Source organism: Puntigrus tetrazona, chromosome 24 (assembly GCF_018831695.1).
Source record: "Puntigrus tetrazona isolate hp1 chromosome 24, ASM1883169v1, whole genome shotgun sequence".
NCBI classification, from domain to species: domain Eukaryota; kingdom Metazoa; phylum Chordata; class Actinopteri; order Cypriniformes; family Cyprinidae; genus Puntigrus; species Puntigrus tetrazona.
In genome coordinates, this window is record NC_056722.1 from 4,644,893 (window position 1) to 4,660,359 (window position 15,467).

Sequence of the window (15,467 nt, forward strand, 5' to 3'; positions counted from 1 at the left end):
AAAATAAATACTTTTGTTAAAATGCTATAATTGTTTACATAGGATGATAATAACAATAATAATAATTAAAATTTGTATAAATAAAATATAAAAATATTAGCATTTAGTTTTTACTGGTAATTCATTATTTTTAGTTACCAAACATATTTTTGTTTTCTTATTTTTAATAAGTACACACACACACACACACACTAATTAATAATATTATGGGATATTTCAACCTATTCTCAGTGGCCGCCATGTTGTTCGTTATCATAGATATTTGAATTATTTCAAAATATACCTAAATATTCCTATAATACCAATATTTAGTTCAGTTTAGTTTTGTCGTGAACACATTAGCACACGCATGTAAACCTTTTTGTATCCGCTAAACCAAGATAAGCTCCGGGCGTCTTCACAAACACTGCTAATAAACCACTTCCTTATGGATGAACCGCTTTGAGAGTTGCTTCGGATGCAGACCTGTGCCGAATGAGTAAGAGTTGATGTAAATCGCGCGTGAAGTCCTTCCTCACCAGTGTTTATTGTCGGCCAGATGGAGGACGTTTTCCGCTTTACTGTACAAGATGCTCTAGATTAGGAGAGAACAGACTGCGGATGGAAACTGAGACAACTTCTAGCTGAAATGCTGGTTTGTAACTGGTTGCCGTGACGATAGGCTGGGTGTTTCTGGGGGATGTTTCAGGTTGTTTGTCTGTTCGTCTCCTTTCACTAGTAATAAGCGGCTGCTCTCTCCGTCTCTCTCTAGACTCGGCGTCTGGTTTTCCTCCGCAGATGATGGACAGCAGCCCGATGACCGCCTTCACAGGTGACCACAACCAGTCCAGCGCAAATTATACTTTACTGACGGTGGGAAATAGTCATGCAAGTTATCTTTATTGTCAATAATAATAATAATAAACTCAATAATTGTAATGCATTTCATTATAATACTACAGGATCTTCTACCGTGTTTTATTAATATTTTAGCTATAGTGATAGCGTTAATTTATTGTTATTAATCTTATTATAAAAATATATGTAAGTTTAAATGTTTATATTGAAATAATGCGTATTTTTATAACAGATTAATAATTATAATAAATGCTAAATAGAAACAAATATAACAATGGTATTTCAGCTAAGTATTTCTAATAAATATTACTAATAATGATAAAAAAGTATATATATATATAATTTATATTATATATATTTATATTTATATAAATTATATATATATATATATATATATATATATATATATATACATACATATATATATATATATATATATATATATATATATATACACACACACACATATATATATATATATATATATATATATATATATATATATATATATATATATATATATATATACACACACACACACACACACACACACACACACATATATATATATATATATATATATATATATATATATACACACACACACACATATATATGTAGTATTACAGTGAGGTACAGTTCACATTATAAAATAATAAAAGAATTACATAGAATTACAGAACAGTTGTCTTCATCTTTAGTAATTTAAGTGTGTTGTGTTTATATATAGAAAGTGCTTTGAAAATCATTATTCTAATGTGATCGAGCTGATTTCCGGCTCGCTCATTAATTATCCTCTTTTATTTGTTCAGCATCATCTTGTTGAATCTTTCTCCGGCCATTAATTAGATTTACTCAAATTTTACGTCCAGCAAAACAACACCTCTAATTACCCCTGACCACATCTACTGCACATCTCACGTCTCCTCCTCCCGCGCTTCCTGTTTTGAATGCGATCCACATCTGTCTGCGGTAGTTACTTTGGTTCTAGATGTTGGGGAAACTTTAAGGCGTTGTGTGGCGACAAAACAAAACCTCCATCCGCGGCTGAGTGCTGAGGAATAAAGACTTGGTTTGATGTAACCTGCAGCTTTTATTCTGCGCTCTAATGGGCCGCATTAGTACTAATGGCGGTAATGAAAATGAGCGTGAATTCATTAGCAGGGTAAATAAACGGGCCTGTTTCTCTCTGGAAAGACGATGGCTGACGGTGGCGCTGGTGTGAAGGGGCTCTAGGGAGGTGATGAGTCACGCTCACATCAGAATTCAGCTCAGATACGAGGACTTCACCACCTGTTACAGACAGAAACATGCATGCGTCTGATGAGCGTCTGTGACCGATAGTTACAGCTGTTACAGCTTCTTTAACATCATACAGCCATGTCTGGATCATATTTCACTCCAAAACAGAGATAAAAATATATTTTATTTCCCAATTACAGCTTTTTGTTTTTAGACCATTAAGATTTATTTAAATATACACACACACATTTGTTTATATATATATATATATACACATATTATTGTATATAATATCATTATTATTATTGTATTTTTATTTAAATGTTACGTTTATTTATTCATTATTTTTGGGGTTTTTTTGCGTTGTGACATTCAGCAGCCAAGTATTTATAATCTATTCAATAAATATAATGTAATTAATACTGTGAATTTTGTTCGTTTACACTTCTTTTAACAAATAATGTTATATATGAAATATTTGTATTTGTTTATTTTTTTAGTCTGGATCATATTTCACAAACTATATATATATATATATATATATATATATATATATATATATATATATATATCTTTTACTTATCCATTACAGCTTTTTATTTTCAGACCATTAGGATTTATTTATTTATAAATATATACATTTGTGTATGTGTGTGTTTATGTATTTATAATTTATTAGCATTTTTTTAAATCAATAAATAAATTATTATTTTTTTTTTTGTCGTTGTGACATTCGACAGCCAAATATTTATACTTAATTATATTTAATAAATATAATGTAATTAATACTGTGAATTCTTCATATTTATTTATTTATTTATTTGTTTGTTTGTTTACGCTTAAGTTATTTTACTTAATTTTAACAAATAATGTTATATATTCAATATTTATTTATTTATTTATATTTTAATTCTAGATATTACCTTGACCAAACTCAAATACATAGTAGAATGGAGTAAACATGAATCTGAAGCCTTGTATCTGTCTTTGATCTGTATATATAGACATGTATCTGTCTTTGACCCCGTAGGTTTGTCTGAAGCCGGCGTCATGTCGGCGGTGATCACAGGTGCCGCTCCTTTCCAGACAGAAAGAGCGTCTGGTTTGGCCGGAGCGCAGGAGCCGCCAGCTGCTCAGGCCACCGAAGCCCCCAAAACACCCGCCGGACCCCTGTCAGCCACGGCCCCCAAGAGCCCACGGGACGCATCTGCAGGTAGAGAACACAGATCTGCATGAAAACACCAGGATGTTGAGGTGTGTCGGAGACATGTTTAACGTGGATTTATCTTTCGATAAAGCAGCGACGTTTGTTGCATGTAATCGTCTTCTAATTCTGTCCATCTCTTTAGTGCGTTCCGCTCATGTACTCCCCGTGTGCTCTGTATCAGGGATTATGGGATTCCTACAGGAGCCCCCGTGGAGTAAATATCTAATCTAGCAGTAATTAAAGTTAAGGCTGTCCACTAGGGGGCGCAGTAACGAGTGCTAGACTGAGTTACATTATCAGTTGTCAAAGCTAGTCGGATCCGTCCATTCTGGTATCGCAGGGGCCTTCAGGGCTTCGCCGCTGTATGGGGTTAATACAGAGCAGCTGAGACCCAGAGCCGTGCCGCTGGTTTATATCAGGCTCAAGAACCGTGTTCCGCCAGGTTTGACGCTCAGGGCTGAGTGCGGATGTGAAAGCGGTGCGTTACAGACCTAACAGATGGAGGGTGAGACCTGTGGAGTCATGCATGAGTCAGTTCTCAAGAGCCTCATCATTAAATCACACGGATGAACATGAGGTTTTTGACATCATAAGCTTTCTTATAATAGCGCATGAGATTTTCTTCTGTGCCGTGTATACATTTACTCTTTATTTTGAAGAATGTGGGCAATCAAACGGTTGACGGCGGCCGTTGACTTCCACTGTGTTTATTTTATTCCATACTTTGGAAGAGTATGGCTACAGTCTGGTTGTCTTTTTTGTGTTCAACAGAACAAAGAACGCATGCATGCTTGAAACAGCTTGAAGGTTAGTAAATGTTGACAGGTCTTTCTTTTTTGGGTGAACTACCCTTTTAACGGTCCCATAATGCATTGCACTCCCACAGGTTCACCCCTATTAGTCTGAAGAGCACAGATCCATCTGTGCGGTTTGTCTGAGCTTGTCATATCAGCACAGCTTGTCAAGAACATTTTGCTAATGTTCCCTTTAAGTTATTTCTGTATCTCTGCGTGTTTATGCATGCACGCATTTATGTTTTAAAAACTTGTTTCGGTAATGCACATTTTTACAGTTTTTATGTAGTGCTGTCAAATGATTAATCAATTGCAATCCAAATAAAAGTTTTCGTTTGCATTATGTATGTGAGTGTTGTGTGCATTTATTATGTGTATATATATATATATATATATATATATATATATATATATATATATATATACACATGTACAAATATATAAATACAAATGTTATGTTTATTTATTGAATATATTTGGATATGATAGAAATATCAACAGAAATATATACACTTAAATATTTTCAGAATATATGATGTATATGTGTACATATACATAAAAAAAGACACACATATATATATATATATATATATATATATATATATATATATATATATATAAATAATGTAAAGAATTATTCGTTTGACAGCACTAGTTTTAAGATTTAGACAGCATTATGAAAATGGTACTTTTATTTGTTCTATGAACATTTTTAAACAATTTTTTTAAAAACTACACAACAGAAATGCATTGGATAATGTAAAAATAGAATTCTATGCTAGTTTCAAGAGCATTGTTAAATATCGAATAACTCTAAATGAGTGTTCTGTTAATGTTACTTGCACGTTTAAGAGAACCTCGCCACAACGTTTCTGGGAACTTTCCCAGTCTGAGGACAAAGACATGTGGGTCAGTCATGCTTGCCATTTATTATACAAAAAAAATCTCCCTGCATTACTGTGTTCATGTGCATATTCTGACCCCACAAATCATCTGCTCGTTACTTCTGATAGAGCGGAGTAGACCTTGTAAACAAATGAGTTCTGCTTGACCTCAGTTGCCCAGTCTGCTTCATGCAAATCTTCTGCAAATGACTTTCATTGTCTTTCACAACGAACTTCTTGTCCAAGGCTTAAGAAGTGACACTTTATAAGAATAATATGATTTTTGTTTTTGCATCTTGAACGTTTTTTTGAGGACAAATCTCCCTGTGCAGTAAGCCAAAATGCATCCATATTCAATCTGAATATCTTAAATAGAAGTAGATTATTATTATTTTTTTTTTTTTTTGCAGTACATTAAAGTTTATTTTAGTACTGTTTACAATTTTTCATCAGTAGTTATGGTTGACATCATTACAGCACCTTAATTGAAAATTTTTCAAGCACATCTCTAAATTAACTGCTTCATTGTAGAAATCAAACATTTACGAGGTGTTTTATGTAATAGTTTTTGCAATATTGTGTATCGCACTGTAATTGAAATGTCGCCCAAAGAGCCTCCATTGTTGCAACTATCCATTCCTAAAGCAATCAAAAAACTATGCATGCTTTTGCTGTCCTCTATCTTGTGCTACATGCACATACTGGTTAGTATTTTAAAGTATGTTCAAAAATTGATTGTAAGATTCATCAGATGGTTTAGCGAATGTGTGAGAGAGCTTAAAAGGGAGTTAGCGCTGCTCTAATTTCAATTCTTCTTTGCATACGAGGTGTCTTTGGTGACCGCTGGTCCGATGAGGCCGGCGTTCCAACTGACCTGCCCTTCACGCCCAGCGTTTCCACTGTTATCAGTCGACACGCCGGTCCTCTCGTAGAGAGCAGCCCACATGAAACAGCTGACCCTCAGTGGTCGCCGAGAGATAGCGGGCCGGGAGAGGCGGAGGAAAGAGAAGGTGAAGGATCCGACCGCAAGAAGGAAAAGAAGAAGAAAAAGCGGAGACCCAGGGACGAGGTGTACGACTTCCCCACGGAAATGCAGAGCGAAAGTGCTTTATCCGACAGCCCCCTTCAGCCGTCTCCCCGCAAGGAACGAGACAGAGACGGAGGCTGGGAAGACGGAGGCCGCTTTGGTGGAAGAGTCAAGAAGCCGAAAAGCCGTAAGAAGATTCCTGAGGAATGGGCGGTCCATGCAGAGCCCTTCGTCCCTGCGTCGGCTTGCATGCCTCAAATGGATTTCTCCAAATCGTCAGTTGAAGCAGACAGTGGACTGGTGTCTCTTTCTGAGGACTTCACCGATGAGAGTCTCATTCCTATGTCTCTTACCCAAGATCTTCTATCCCTCACAGCCACTTCCCCAACGTCTTCAAGTAGTCTTGAACATGCAAAGTCTCCCGGCCGAGCCCCTGATTTATCCCCCTTTTCCAAGTCATCCGGATTCCAAGATATCCTCATGGAAAAAGAAGATCTTCTTGCTTCCGACACTCAGCCTTTCGTCTCTCCTGGTGCGACCTTCGAGGAAGCAATCTTTGGACAAGATCACACCTTTGCCGCCCAAGAATCACCATTAAACAGCGGACCCCAGGCGTCCACCCCTGGAAGCACTTGTTTTGTGCCCCCAATGGAAGCACTGATCTCGGCGCCGCCGTTTTCTCCATCTGGACCTGCGTGGTCTCTTAATAACCACAGTCAACCCTTTGATCTCGAAGGTGTTGGCTTCGAGACCCCGGCTGCTGCACCTCTGCCTTCGCCAAAGAGCAAATCCCCAAAGGAGTCCAAACCCAAACAAGGCAAGAAGCCCGGCTCTTCCTCATCGAAGAGTCCGAGCTCCCCTGAAGCGAAGTTGGCGTCTCCCCAGAACTCGGGTCTGAATCCCGCCGCTCCGCCGTTCTTCCCCAGTTTTGCAGAACCCCGGGAGCTCAAAGCAGGAGCGCTCTTCACTTTGGAAGGTTTGTCGTTTGGGAAGTGGATCCACGTAATGCATGGCTGAGTGGATTCCAATCCTGGGCTTGAGTGATTTAAACCGCGCACCGCAATAACTAACACATCACCCGTCCGCTGGAAGCAAGGGTCAGGGTTCGCTCGAAGCGAGCTGGCTTGGTTTTTTGCTTGGGTGTTTCTTCCACAATAAATGGCCGACTGTGTAAACAAGCAAGACTCCCCCTTCCTCCCCATTAACCTTGTGATTCAGGGTGTACTCTACTAATCCAAATGCTTTGGTTTGCAGTTTGTCGAGGAGGCGTTGTTGTTCCCTCACAATTTTGCATCTCTGCTGTTGTGATTTGTTTCTTATACTAGCACTGGTGGCACCTAACAGTGATACTCTTCTCTCTCTGTTTCCCACCACCCCTTCACATTTCTCTTCTAGCGACTTTTAGAGTCAATATGACCCAACCTTGTCACTTTTTGAGTCCATAAAAAGTACAATTCAGTTGTAAGTGATATATTTTTTTTCTTTCTTTTTTTTTCTTTTCTATGTTCCATGACATCATCTGTTGCAACACACCAATTAGGTAAGTCAGCATTTCTTTAGTTATTTCTTTCTCTGTATGTTGTCTATTGTAAGTGCATTGTGTAACGTCTATCGTTCATAACGTCCTATACTTACCATTTATTGCTGTAGCAGTCTCATGGCTTTATATTCTGCGTGTGATGTCATTACCAGACACCCAATAGTGACTTGAGGCTTCAGAGCAAATAAAGGTCATTATTTGATTGTGAAAGTTGGCGGTTTGAGGCAATTTGAGTGTTTGGGATTGTTGGGGATGCAAGAGTTTAAATCTATGCATATTTGTAATGATGCAACTACCAATAAGAGAGCAGATTGTGAAATGCTAGTGATGCAATTGGCGACATGCAGTGATATAATCACTGACAGAGTCTAAATGCCTCTTTAAAGGTTGAAGTGGATCAAAAAGTTAATCAAAGTTGTCCTAAGACAAGAAAGCATTTTGGTTTTAGGCATTAGGACAGCTTTAATGAAATGTTAATAATAGATGTATCTCAAGTAGAAATTAAGTGAATTGGAATGTGGTACATAAAGTCCTTGTAGCTCGATAAACGGTTTACTAGCTTGTTTTCTATAAAGCATTTATAAGTTGGACGTAAAATAGACTCGAGAGTGCCGTCTGTAAACATGCATCGTAAAATGGCAGGATGTTTAGCTTCAAGTTATTGAAGTCAACATGAAATAAAAAAAATGGAGTACTCTAAGTATGTTTGTGCTATTCAGTTCCTATTGGCACTTTTTGTTTTAAATAAAAAAAAAAGTGTGATTTCCTTTGAAATGCATGACTGTGGAAATACTGCAAATGCTTTTTAATGTAATAAGCTATGCAGAAACACAGTGTAGTATCTGAGAATGGCTGGAAGCTCGTTTTAGAGTCAGTGTATGTTGCGCCTTTATTAGATTGTGTGTGTGTGTGTGTGTGTGTGTGTGACACAGCTGTCTCTTCTAGTTCTCTGTAATTTTCGGCTCTTTCTCCAGTGGGGAGGGACTCTGTCACCGAGGGAGCTACTTATACTCTCTGGGAGACAGGACATCAGCGTTCGGTGTCAGACTTCCCAACATGCAAATTAATGACAGTGTACCGTAAGTGTGTGTGTGTGTGTGTGTGTGTGTGATACTATGAGCTCATGAGATGAGAATAAGGAAACTGTGTAAGCTCAATGTCTAATATCACATTGGAGTGAATTCTATTAATCCATGAGGTAATACTTCATTTGCTGTTTACCTCGGTGAATGTTCTAGTAAAAGAGTGACTGAACAGAAGTCTTCAGCAGCTCTAGAAATCCTTTCTTGTGATCAGTGTTTTCTGCATCACTAATTTCAGTTCAAATTTTGTGCATTTGTCATTTTTTGTTAGTCATTATTTTTTTTTTAGAAGTTTTTTCTTATGTTTATTTACATTTAGTCATTTAGCAAATGCTTTTATCCAGAGTGACTTACAAATTAAGACTAATTATTTGTTTATCATATATGTTAGAATAAATTTTGTAGAAATACATTTTACATATATATATATATATATATATATATATATATATATATATATATATATATATATACATTTTATAATTTTATTAAATCAAGTTTATTATACATTCCTAATTATCTTTGATTATAATATTTGAACTCGAGTATTATTTTAGTTACATATGCTACATGCTTAATTATTTTTGCAGCAAAATTTTATGTTTTATTTTCCTTCAAATAATGCACTGTAATAATCTGAATCTGAAGAATAAATACTCAATAAATACTTAATGCATGGTCTGTATAAAAATGGCATGTTTCAAGGACACGCATCTTGTCTCTGAAAGCCGCTGATTGTTTGGGGTCGTGATGTCTTTGTGCGGCGGTGCTCTTGTTAGTCTGCGAGCCGCTGGTGACGGCCAGAGATGTTGATTGTGACTTTGAGTAACATGTGTTGTTATGAATGGAGGAGTGTTAACACACACACACACACACACACACACACACACTCTGAGTGACTCAGCTCTGCTTTTGTTCAGACAGACGCTTCTGATGCAGAAAAACAAACACTTGAGTTTAGTTACATCTCTGTCTTAATTTACTTATAAAGAGGAATTAGTGTTTTTAGACGGGTCTTATGGATAAATTATACTGTATGCTGTTATATTTAATTATGTGATTTAAACATTCATTTGCTATTTATTGCATGCTAAAAAACGAACTTTTTTTGTGGCCCCATCTAATTAATAGGCTTGAAAATGACTGTTGCCCAGCTCTTTCCTCTCTCTGACCTGATTACAGCACATTGAATTGCTGTTCACATACAACTCTTGTTCTCACATCGTTCTCAAGGGAGGTTTCTGGCAGAATTGCTCGAGGGTTAAAGTGTTTTATTTTTGTTTCTTTCTTAATTTTTTTACGTGCATATGCATCATACAGTCTACTTTGGTTGTGGCATTCCTTTCATGAGTGTTTTTGCTGTTGCTGTTATGTCCATTTTGGTAATTTAGCAATGCACAGTCAAAAAAATAAATTTGTTTACTGCAACGTTCTTCAGCTTTAATGTCAGATTTTCAGTATCCTACTCTAAAAGAGAGGAAAAAGCACATTTGCGTTGTAAAAAAAATTTTTGGACTCCGTCTACCTGTTTGCATTACAAACAAGTTGTGTATTTTTAGTTTTTTTAGTTTTTTCTGTATCTGCATCATGCACAGTTGAGCAGATTTGAGTGCTGGCGAGTGTCTGGAAGCAGATGTGGGGTGTGTTTTTAGAGGCCAGAGTGTCAGCGCAGGATTCGACGGGGAGGAGCTTACATAAGTAAACCCTGCTGAGATCCTTCACAGGGTGAAGACGGGCGTACAGGGCCACCAGCCTCTCGGCAGCAAAACACCCTCTGAGTCGAGGTTTGACAGCGATGCAGCGAGAAAGCTGTGCTGTGATGCAGCGTGACTGGGGTGAAGGACAGAATATTTTTCACTTCAACCTTTTTGTGACTCTCAAGGGTCAGGAAAAAGAAATAACGCACCACTAGATGATCCGTAGATACTGACCTGTACCGGTTGATCATTGCAGACCTAATTGAATTAATGTATGCAGGGATGTATACATATTCAGCGCCATTCTAAAGAAGTCTCTTCTGCATTTGTTTGATCGAAAATACAGTAAAAATGCAAAGTTAGTCTTTTCTATGTCAATATCTGCATTTTATTTCTGTGAAGCTGACCTTTCAGCATTACTCCGGTCTTCAGTGTCACGTGATCCTTCAAACTTTCGTTCAGAAGCATCTCTTAAGCTGTTGCATTTTTGATTCACAGATGCATAGAAAGTTCAAAAGAACAAAAGTGAGTTGAAATAGAAAACTGTACACACTGTAAAAGTCACTTTTGATCAATTTAATGCATCCTTACTAAATAAAAATAGCAAGTTGTACATAATGACGCCGATTTATTTATTTTTTTTGGTCAGTAGCTGTTAGGCTAGCTTCTATTCTTGGCGCGTTTCTAATTTTGACGGTGTTTAAGTGAGTATGTGCTGAGAATGGAGTAGTATCTAGCGGCTAAGCGCTATCCTAGCGCGGTGAAACGAACATTTACTCCATTGTTGTTCTGCGTCACTGGCTTCAGACGGTCAAAGGCCCCCGATAATCAGAGCGTTTGAGAGCAGCAGAACGACGGAGCTGTAAAGGTCAACGCATCGACTGCCGTAAACACGGAGAGGGCGTGGAGTCTGTCTCGTTTCCACGGCGACTGAAAGGATGCCGATGTTTCCATGGCAACCTGGGCAGATGCGGAGAACGTGGCTGCTGTGTGACTTGTTTGAGAGATGTTGTAGTGTGCTCGGCGTCACTGATAATGTTCGTCTGTCTTTTCACAAATGTCTTAATTATGCAGATATGTAAATGAGGCAGCCGGGGGCCCGCGACAGTTGCTGTAGCTCCGGTAGGCGGTAGGAGCTACGAAATAATTAACGTCTGCTCGTTGATGCAGGAAAAACTCGCTGTATTCTGCCTGCAGGTTTAAACACAACAACTACGACAAAAAAAAAAAAACGAATCAGATATCTCGGTGTGTTTGAAGCAGTTCATGAAACGCTATTATATCGCCTGCTAGTTTGTAGTGATTTATTTGTCCTTTTTTTGAGCGGTGTCTGATAACTTTTAGAAATATGCATGGGGTTAAATAAGATTGAGTGCAGAGCTGATTGGCTTCTAAAGCTTCAATCTAGTGCATTTTTAGTATCTATATTATATATAATTGTTTTTGTTTTGTTTGTTTTTATCTTTGAGTCGTTGTTGCAGTGCATTATATATTTCTATAATTTTTTTTTTTTAACAAATTAATGCTTTTATCCAACAGTAGCGCATTAAATTGATCAGAAGTGACAATTTAAGTCTTATGAACTTTGTGTGCATTAAAACATCCTGAAAAACAAATTCAGCAGCAGAATCGTGTGACACTGAAGGCTTAAGTAATGATGTTTAAAATTCAGCTTTGATCACAGAAATCAATTACACTTTAACAGATATTAACATACTAAAGGCTTATTTTAAATTGGTATAATATTTCACGTTTTCACGTACTGTACGTTTGATCAGTTTATTGAGGTCTTGGTGAGCAGAAGAAATTCCTTCCAGAAACATGTAAAGACTAGTGTACCTCGACTTTGTGCAGTTAAACGGTCTCTATGTGGGAGAGATCACAGCGGTTGAGTTTCTCTCAGTAAAAAGAATGATGTTTCTTCTCAGAATATAAATAGCAGCATGTCTCTGTCAAACATCTGAGCATTCAGAGCACGGTGTGAAGGTAACTTCATCATCACGGCTCGCAGGGACAGAGAAAGAGCAGCTCTCCTGATGGGTGAAGAGACAGAATTGATCTGACTCGACCAAAAGAGCCTTTTTACGCCTCGGACTCAAAGAATGGTGGGTTTGGCACAGCAGCGGCGCTCACAGCAAAACACGTTTTGTCACATTTTACTGGGAAGGAATTTACAGCTGGAATATATATATATATATATATATATATATATGTGTGTGTTTGTGTGTGTGTGTGTGTGTGTGTGTGTGTATTTAAAACTATAGCTCTATAAAATAGTAAAAATGTACAAATGCACTAAACAAAGATACTAAAACTTTAAAATGGAAAACAAATAAATGCAAATAGAACCAAAGTAAAAATATATAATAGTACATCCGTAATTCTAAAAGCTTCAATTTTCAATTACGTTTAGTTGAGGTTGAATAAAATAGGTAATATTGATAACTAAACCTTAAGTACTTTAATAACAATTAATAACAATTGCAAAAACACAATAAAAATACCAAACTAACTAAATTTAACTAAAAATTAAAATCAAAGGATAAAACTAAAATCAGATTCAAAATACTAACAATAATAATTTTTTTTTTTATTCATTTTTGTTTAATTTGAAGTTATAAAAGAACTAGAACTAAAAATGAAAGCTTGCTATACAGACATTTTCAAAACCAAAATGAATAAAAATAACAGTAAAACTACGACCTGGATCTAAAATTCCAGCGAAAACAGGAAAATAGTTTTAAAACGGAAGCAAAATCTCATCCGTCGTGGTAAAACCCCGCTGCTAGTCTGGCTTTTCCCAGAATTCCCATAATCCCATTCAACATTACTCGACCTTACTCGCGTTGTATTTTAGGACACCGGCATTCTTCAGAGATGCTCGCCGTGACAAGGCTCCTGTTGCCATGGCGATGGGAGGCAGTTGCTTGGGAGACCTAAGGAAGCAGGGCTACCAAGGAAACAATGTTGGCTCTTAGGAGGAGGGGCGATGCGCTAAAAATAGCATCTGGGTAGACGGTCGTTGGCTTTATGTTCTCTCAGCTTCCCAACTTCTTCTCTTTTTGACCACCTGTGCGTTTCTGCCGTGACGTTGATGAATGTCTTCAGCCGCTGCACTAAACCTCCACCCGCTCTTTTTATATCCCTGCTTCTGCTGCTGGAGGACCTGGTTCCTAACATCAGCTGCTAGAAGAAAATCCCTGTAGTGTGATTAAAGTCCGCGTGCTTCAGCAAACTCTACGTCTGTGTTTATTAGCGATCGAGCTGTCCGGTTGAATCTGTGTTTGGCGTTTTTCATCAGTATGTAAGTCGCTGCGGGCCTTATGCTACATAAACCATCATGTAGGTCAGCCAAGAGACTGTACATACATGTAGGTCAGGCTGACGCTGCTGGCCCTCCTTTCTGTTCGATGGATTTGTTCAAGCAGGCAGCCAGTATTTGATATATTTATTTTAAGTTTTCAGTTTTAATTTTAACACTTCTCAAATCTGTTTAGGTTTTCAGATAGCAGGAAATCTGTCTTTTATTTATTGATTTGGTTTAAATATACTGACTGGATGAAGATTCATTCACATTCAAATAAAAATGTTTTTTCATTTTATTTTTGAGCCATTTTTTTTTCTTTACTCACTTAAGTTAATTAATTTCTTATTTGTTTGTTCAATCATTGCATCCAACTAAAAGCTGTTATATTTCATTTTTAAGACATTTATTTATGTATTTCTTTTTTTTTTTTTTTATTGAACACGTCAAACACATATTTATTTTGACAACAAATAAAAATCCAAATATATTTGTTTTGCTCAAACAGGCCGCACATTATTTTAAAAACTTAATGTATTTATTATTTAATAATTCACATAAATTTAATGGTTTGTGTTTACAGAAGGAAAAAAATACAATGAGTATTTATTTTTATATTTATTGTATTGTCTATTTAATTATTTTTCAACTGGTCCTAGCCACGGTTAGTGTTAGTTTTTTGTAGTTTTATTACTTTCAATTAATTTGTGATGCAACGTGTATGCTATCAGATACACAAAATGAACTATACTTACACACGTTATTTTTACTTTAATTTAAATCTTTTCATTTTAATTTACTGTTTTGCAATCCAAATACTGAATATTCCAAGCAGAATATATTTTTTTCCGTGTCACTTTGCACAGATTTTTATTTAAATTTTTTTTTTTAAACATGTTTTTGTTACCTATTTTAGGATTTTTCCATACGTTACTGCTGGCAGATGTAGCACACGGCGTCGTATCGTCCTGGTTCGGTGCGAGTTCAATACTTACGTAACGGGGGGCCGGCGGGTCTCAGACCGGGGTCAGCTGAGATCAACCCGACAGTGTCTCTGTCCCTGACGGCCTGGACACGCTCTGGTGGGGACGCGGGATTGATTTGACACGTTCAGTGGACGGCCGCTCGGTGAGCCTCACAGACACGGAGCACTTGTGAACCGCGCTAGCGCCGATTCACTGCTGGAGTCACTGAGATAAATGCATGACGAAAATAGTTTCCGTTTGAGCGAACCCTGGGACTCTTCCAGCAGTTTTAGCCGGGCGAGCATAGCGCTACCGCAGCTTTTGGTTGGTTTAAGAGACGGAAGTGGGATGACGAGGGAAAGTTTCTCGTCTGTTGAACGAGTTTGAAGACGCCTTCAGCCTAAATCATCATCTGATAATTGTCGTCTTGAGTTCGTTGGCGGGTCACGATCTGGAGGCTGGTGGGATGCATGCTCTACTGAAACAACAGTTGCTGATGGAGGAGACGAGGCTCAGAAATGACGGTGCTTATGTAACCTGATGGACACTTTGTCCGATTGCATTAACAACGCATCGAAGGTGTGCTGACAAAGCATCTCAGTGTTGTCCGCGTTTTTGACCAGCATGAAATATCCATGACAAAACTTACCAAGCACTTCACGCATTTAATCTTTGTTGAACAGTGAAGTCTTTGAACGGCCTGGGTGAAATGTTCTGGATTAAATCTCATTTCCTTGTGTGCACGGATCACATGTTTGTGTTTACATTCATTCATTTATTGGCTTGTTTCTTTGTTTAAAATTAAATTAATATTTTATTATTATTATCGATATTTATTGTATTTTTTGTTGTTATTAGTATTGGTGGTATTGATACTTTTGTCTTTAT

The 15,467-nt window shown here is 37.3% G+C and overlaps 1 protein-coding gene across 6 annotated transcripts in view; it reads left to right on the forward strand.

The window, feature by feature from the left end:
- The window catches only part of LOC122330003 (proteoglycan 4), a 52,344-nt gene that overhangs the window by 25,663 nt on the left and 11,214 nt on the right, over window positions 1–15,467 (forward strand). For 4 of the 6 annotated variants that reach the window (XM_043226767.1, XM_043226772.1, XM_043226769.1 and 1 more), the window contains 4 exons: window positions 752–811; window positions 3,110–3,292; window positions 4,058–4,093; window positions 5,792–6,967. In XM_043226767.1, the coding sequence (XP_043082702.1) occupies window positions 752–811; window positions 3,110–3,292; window positions 4,058–4,093; window positions 5,792–6,967 (1,455 nt within the window). The remainder of the gene's footprint in view (window positions 1–751; window positions 812–3,109; window positions 3,293–4,057; window positions 4,094–5,791; window positions 6,968–15,467) is intronic. The other 2 variants (XM_043226768.1, XM_043226771.1) reach the window with 2 other exon arrangements.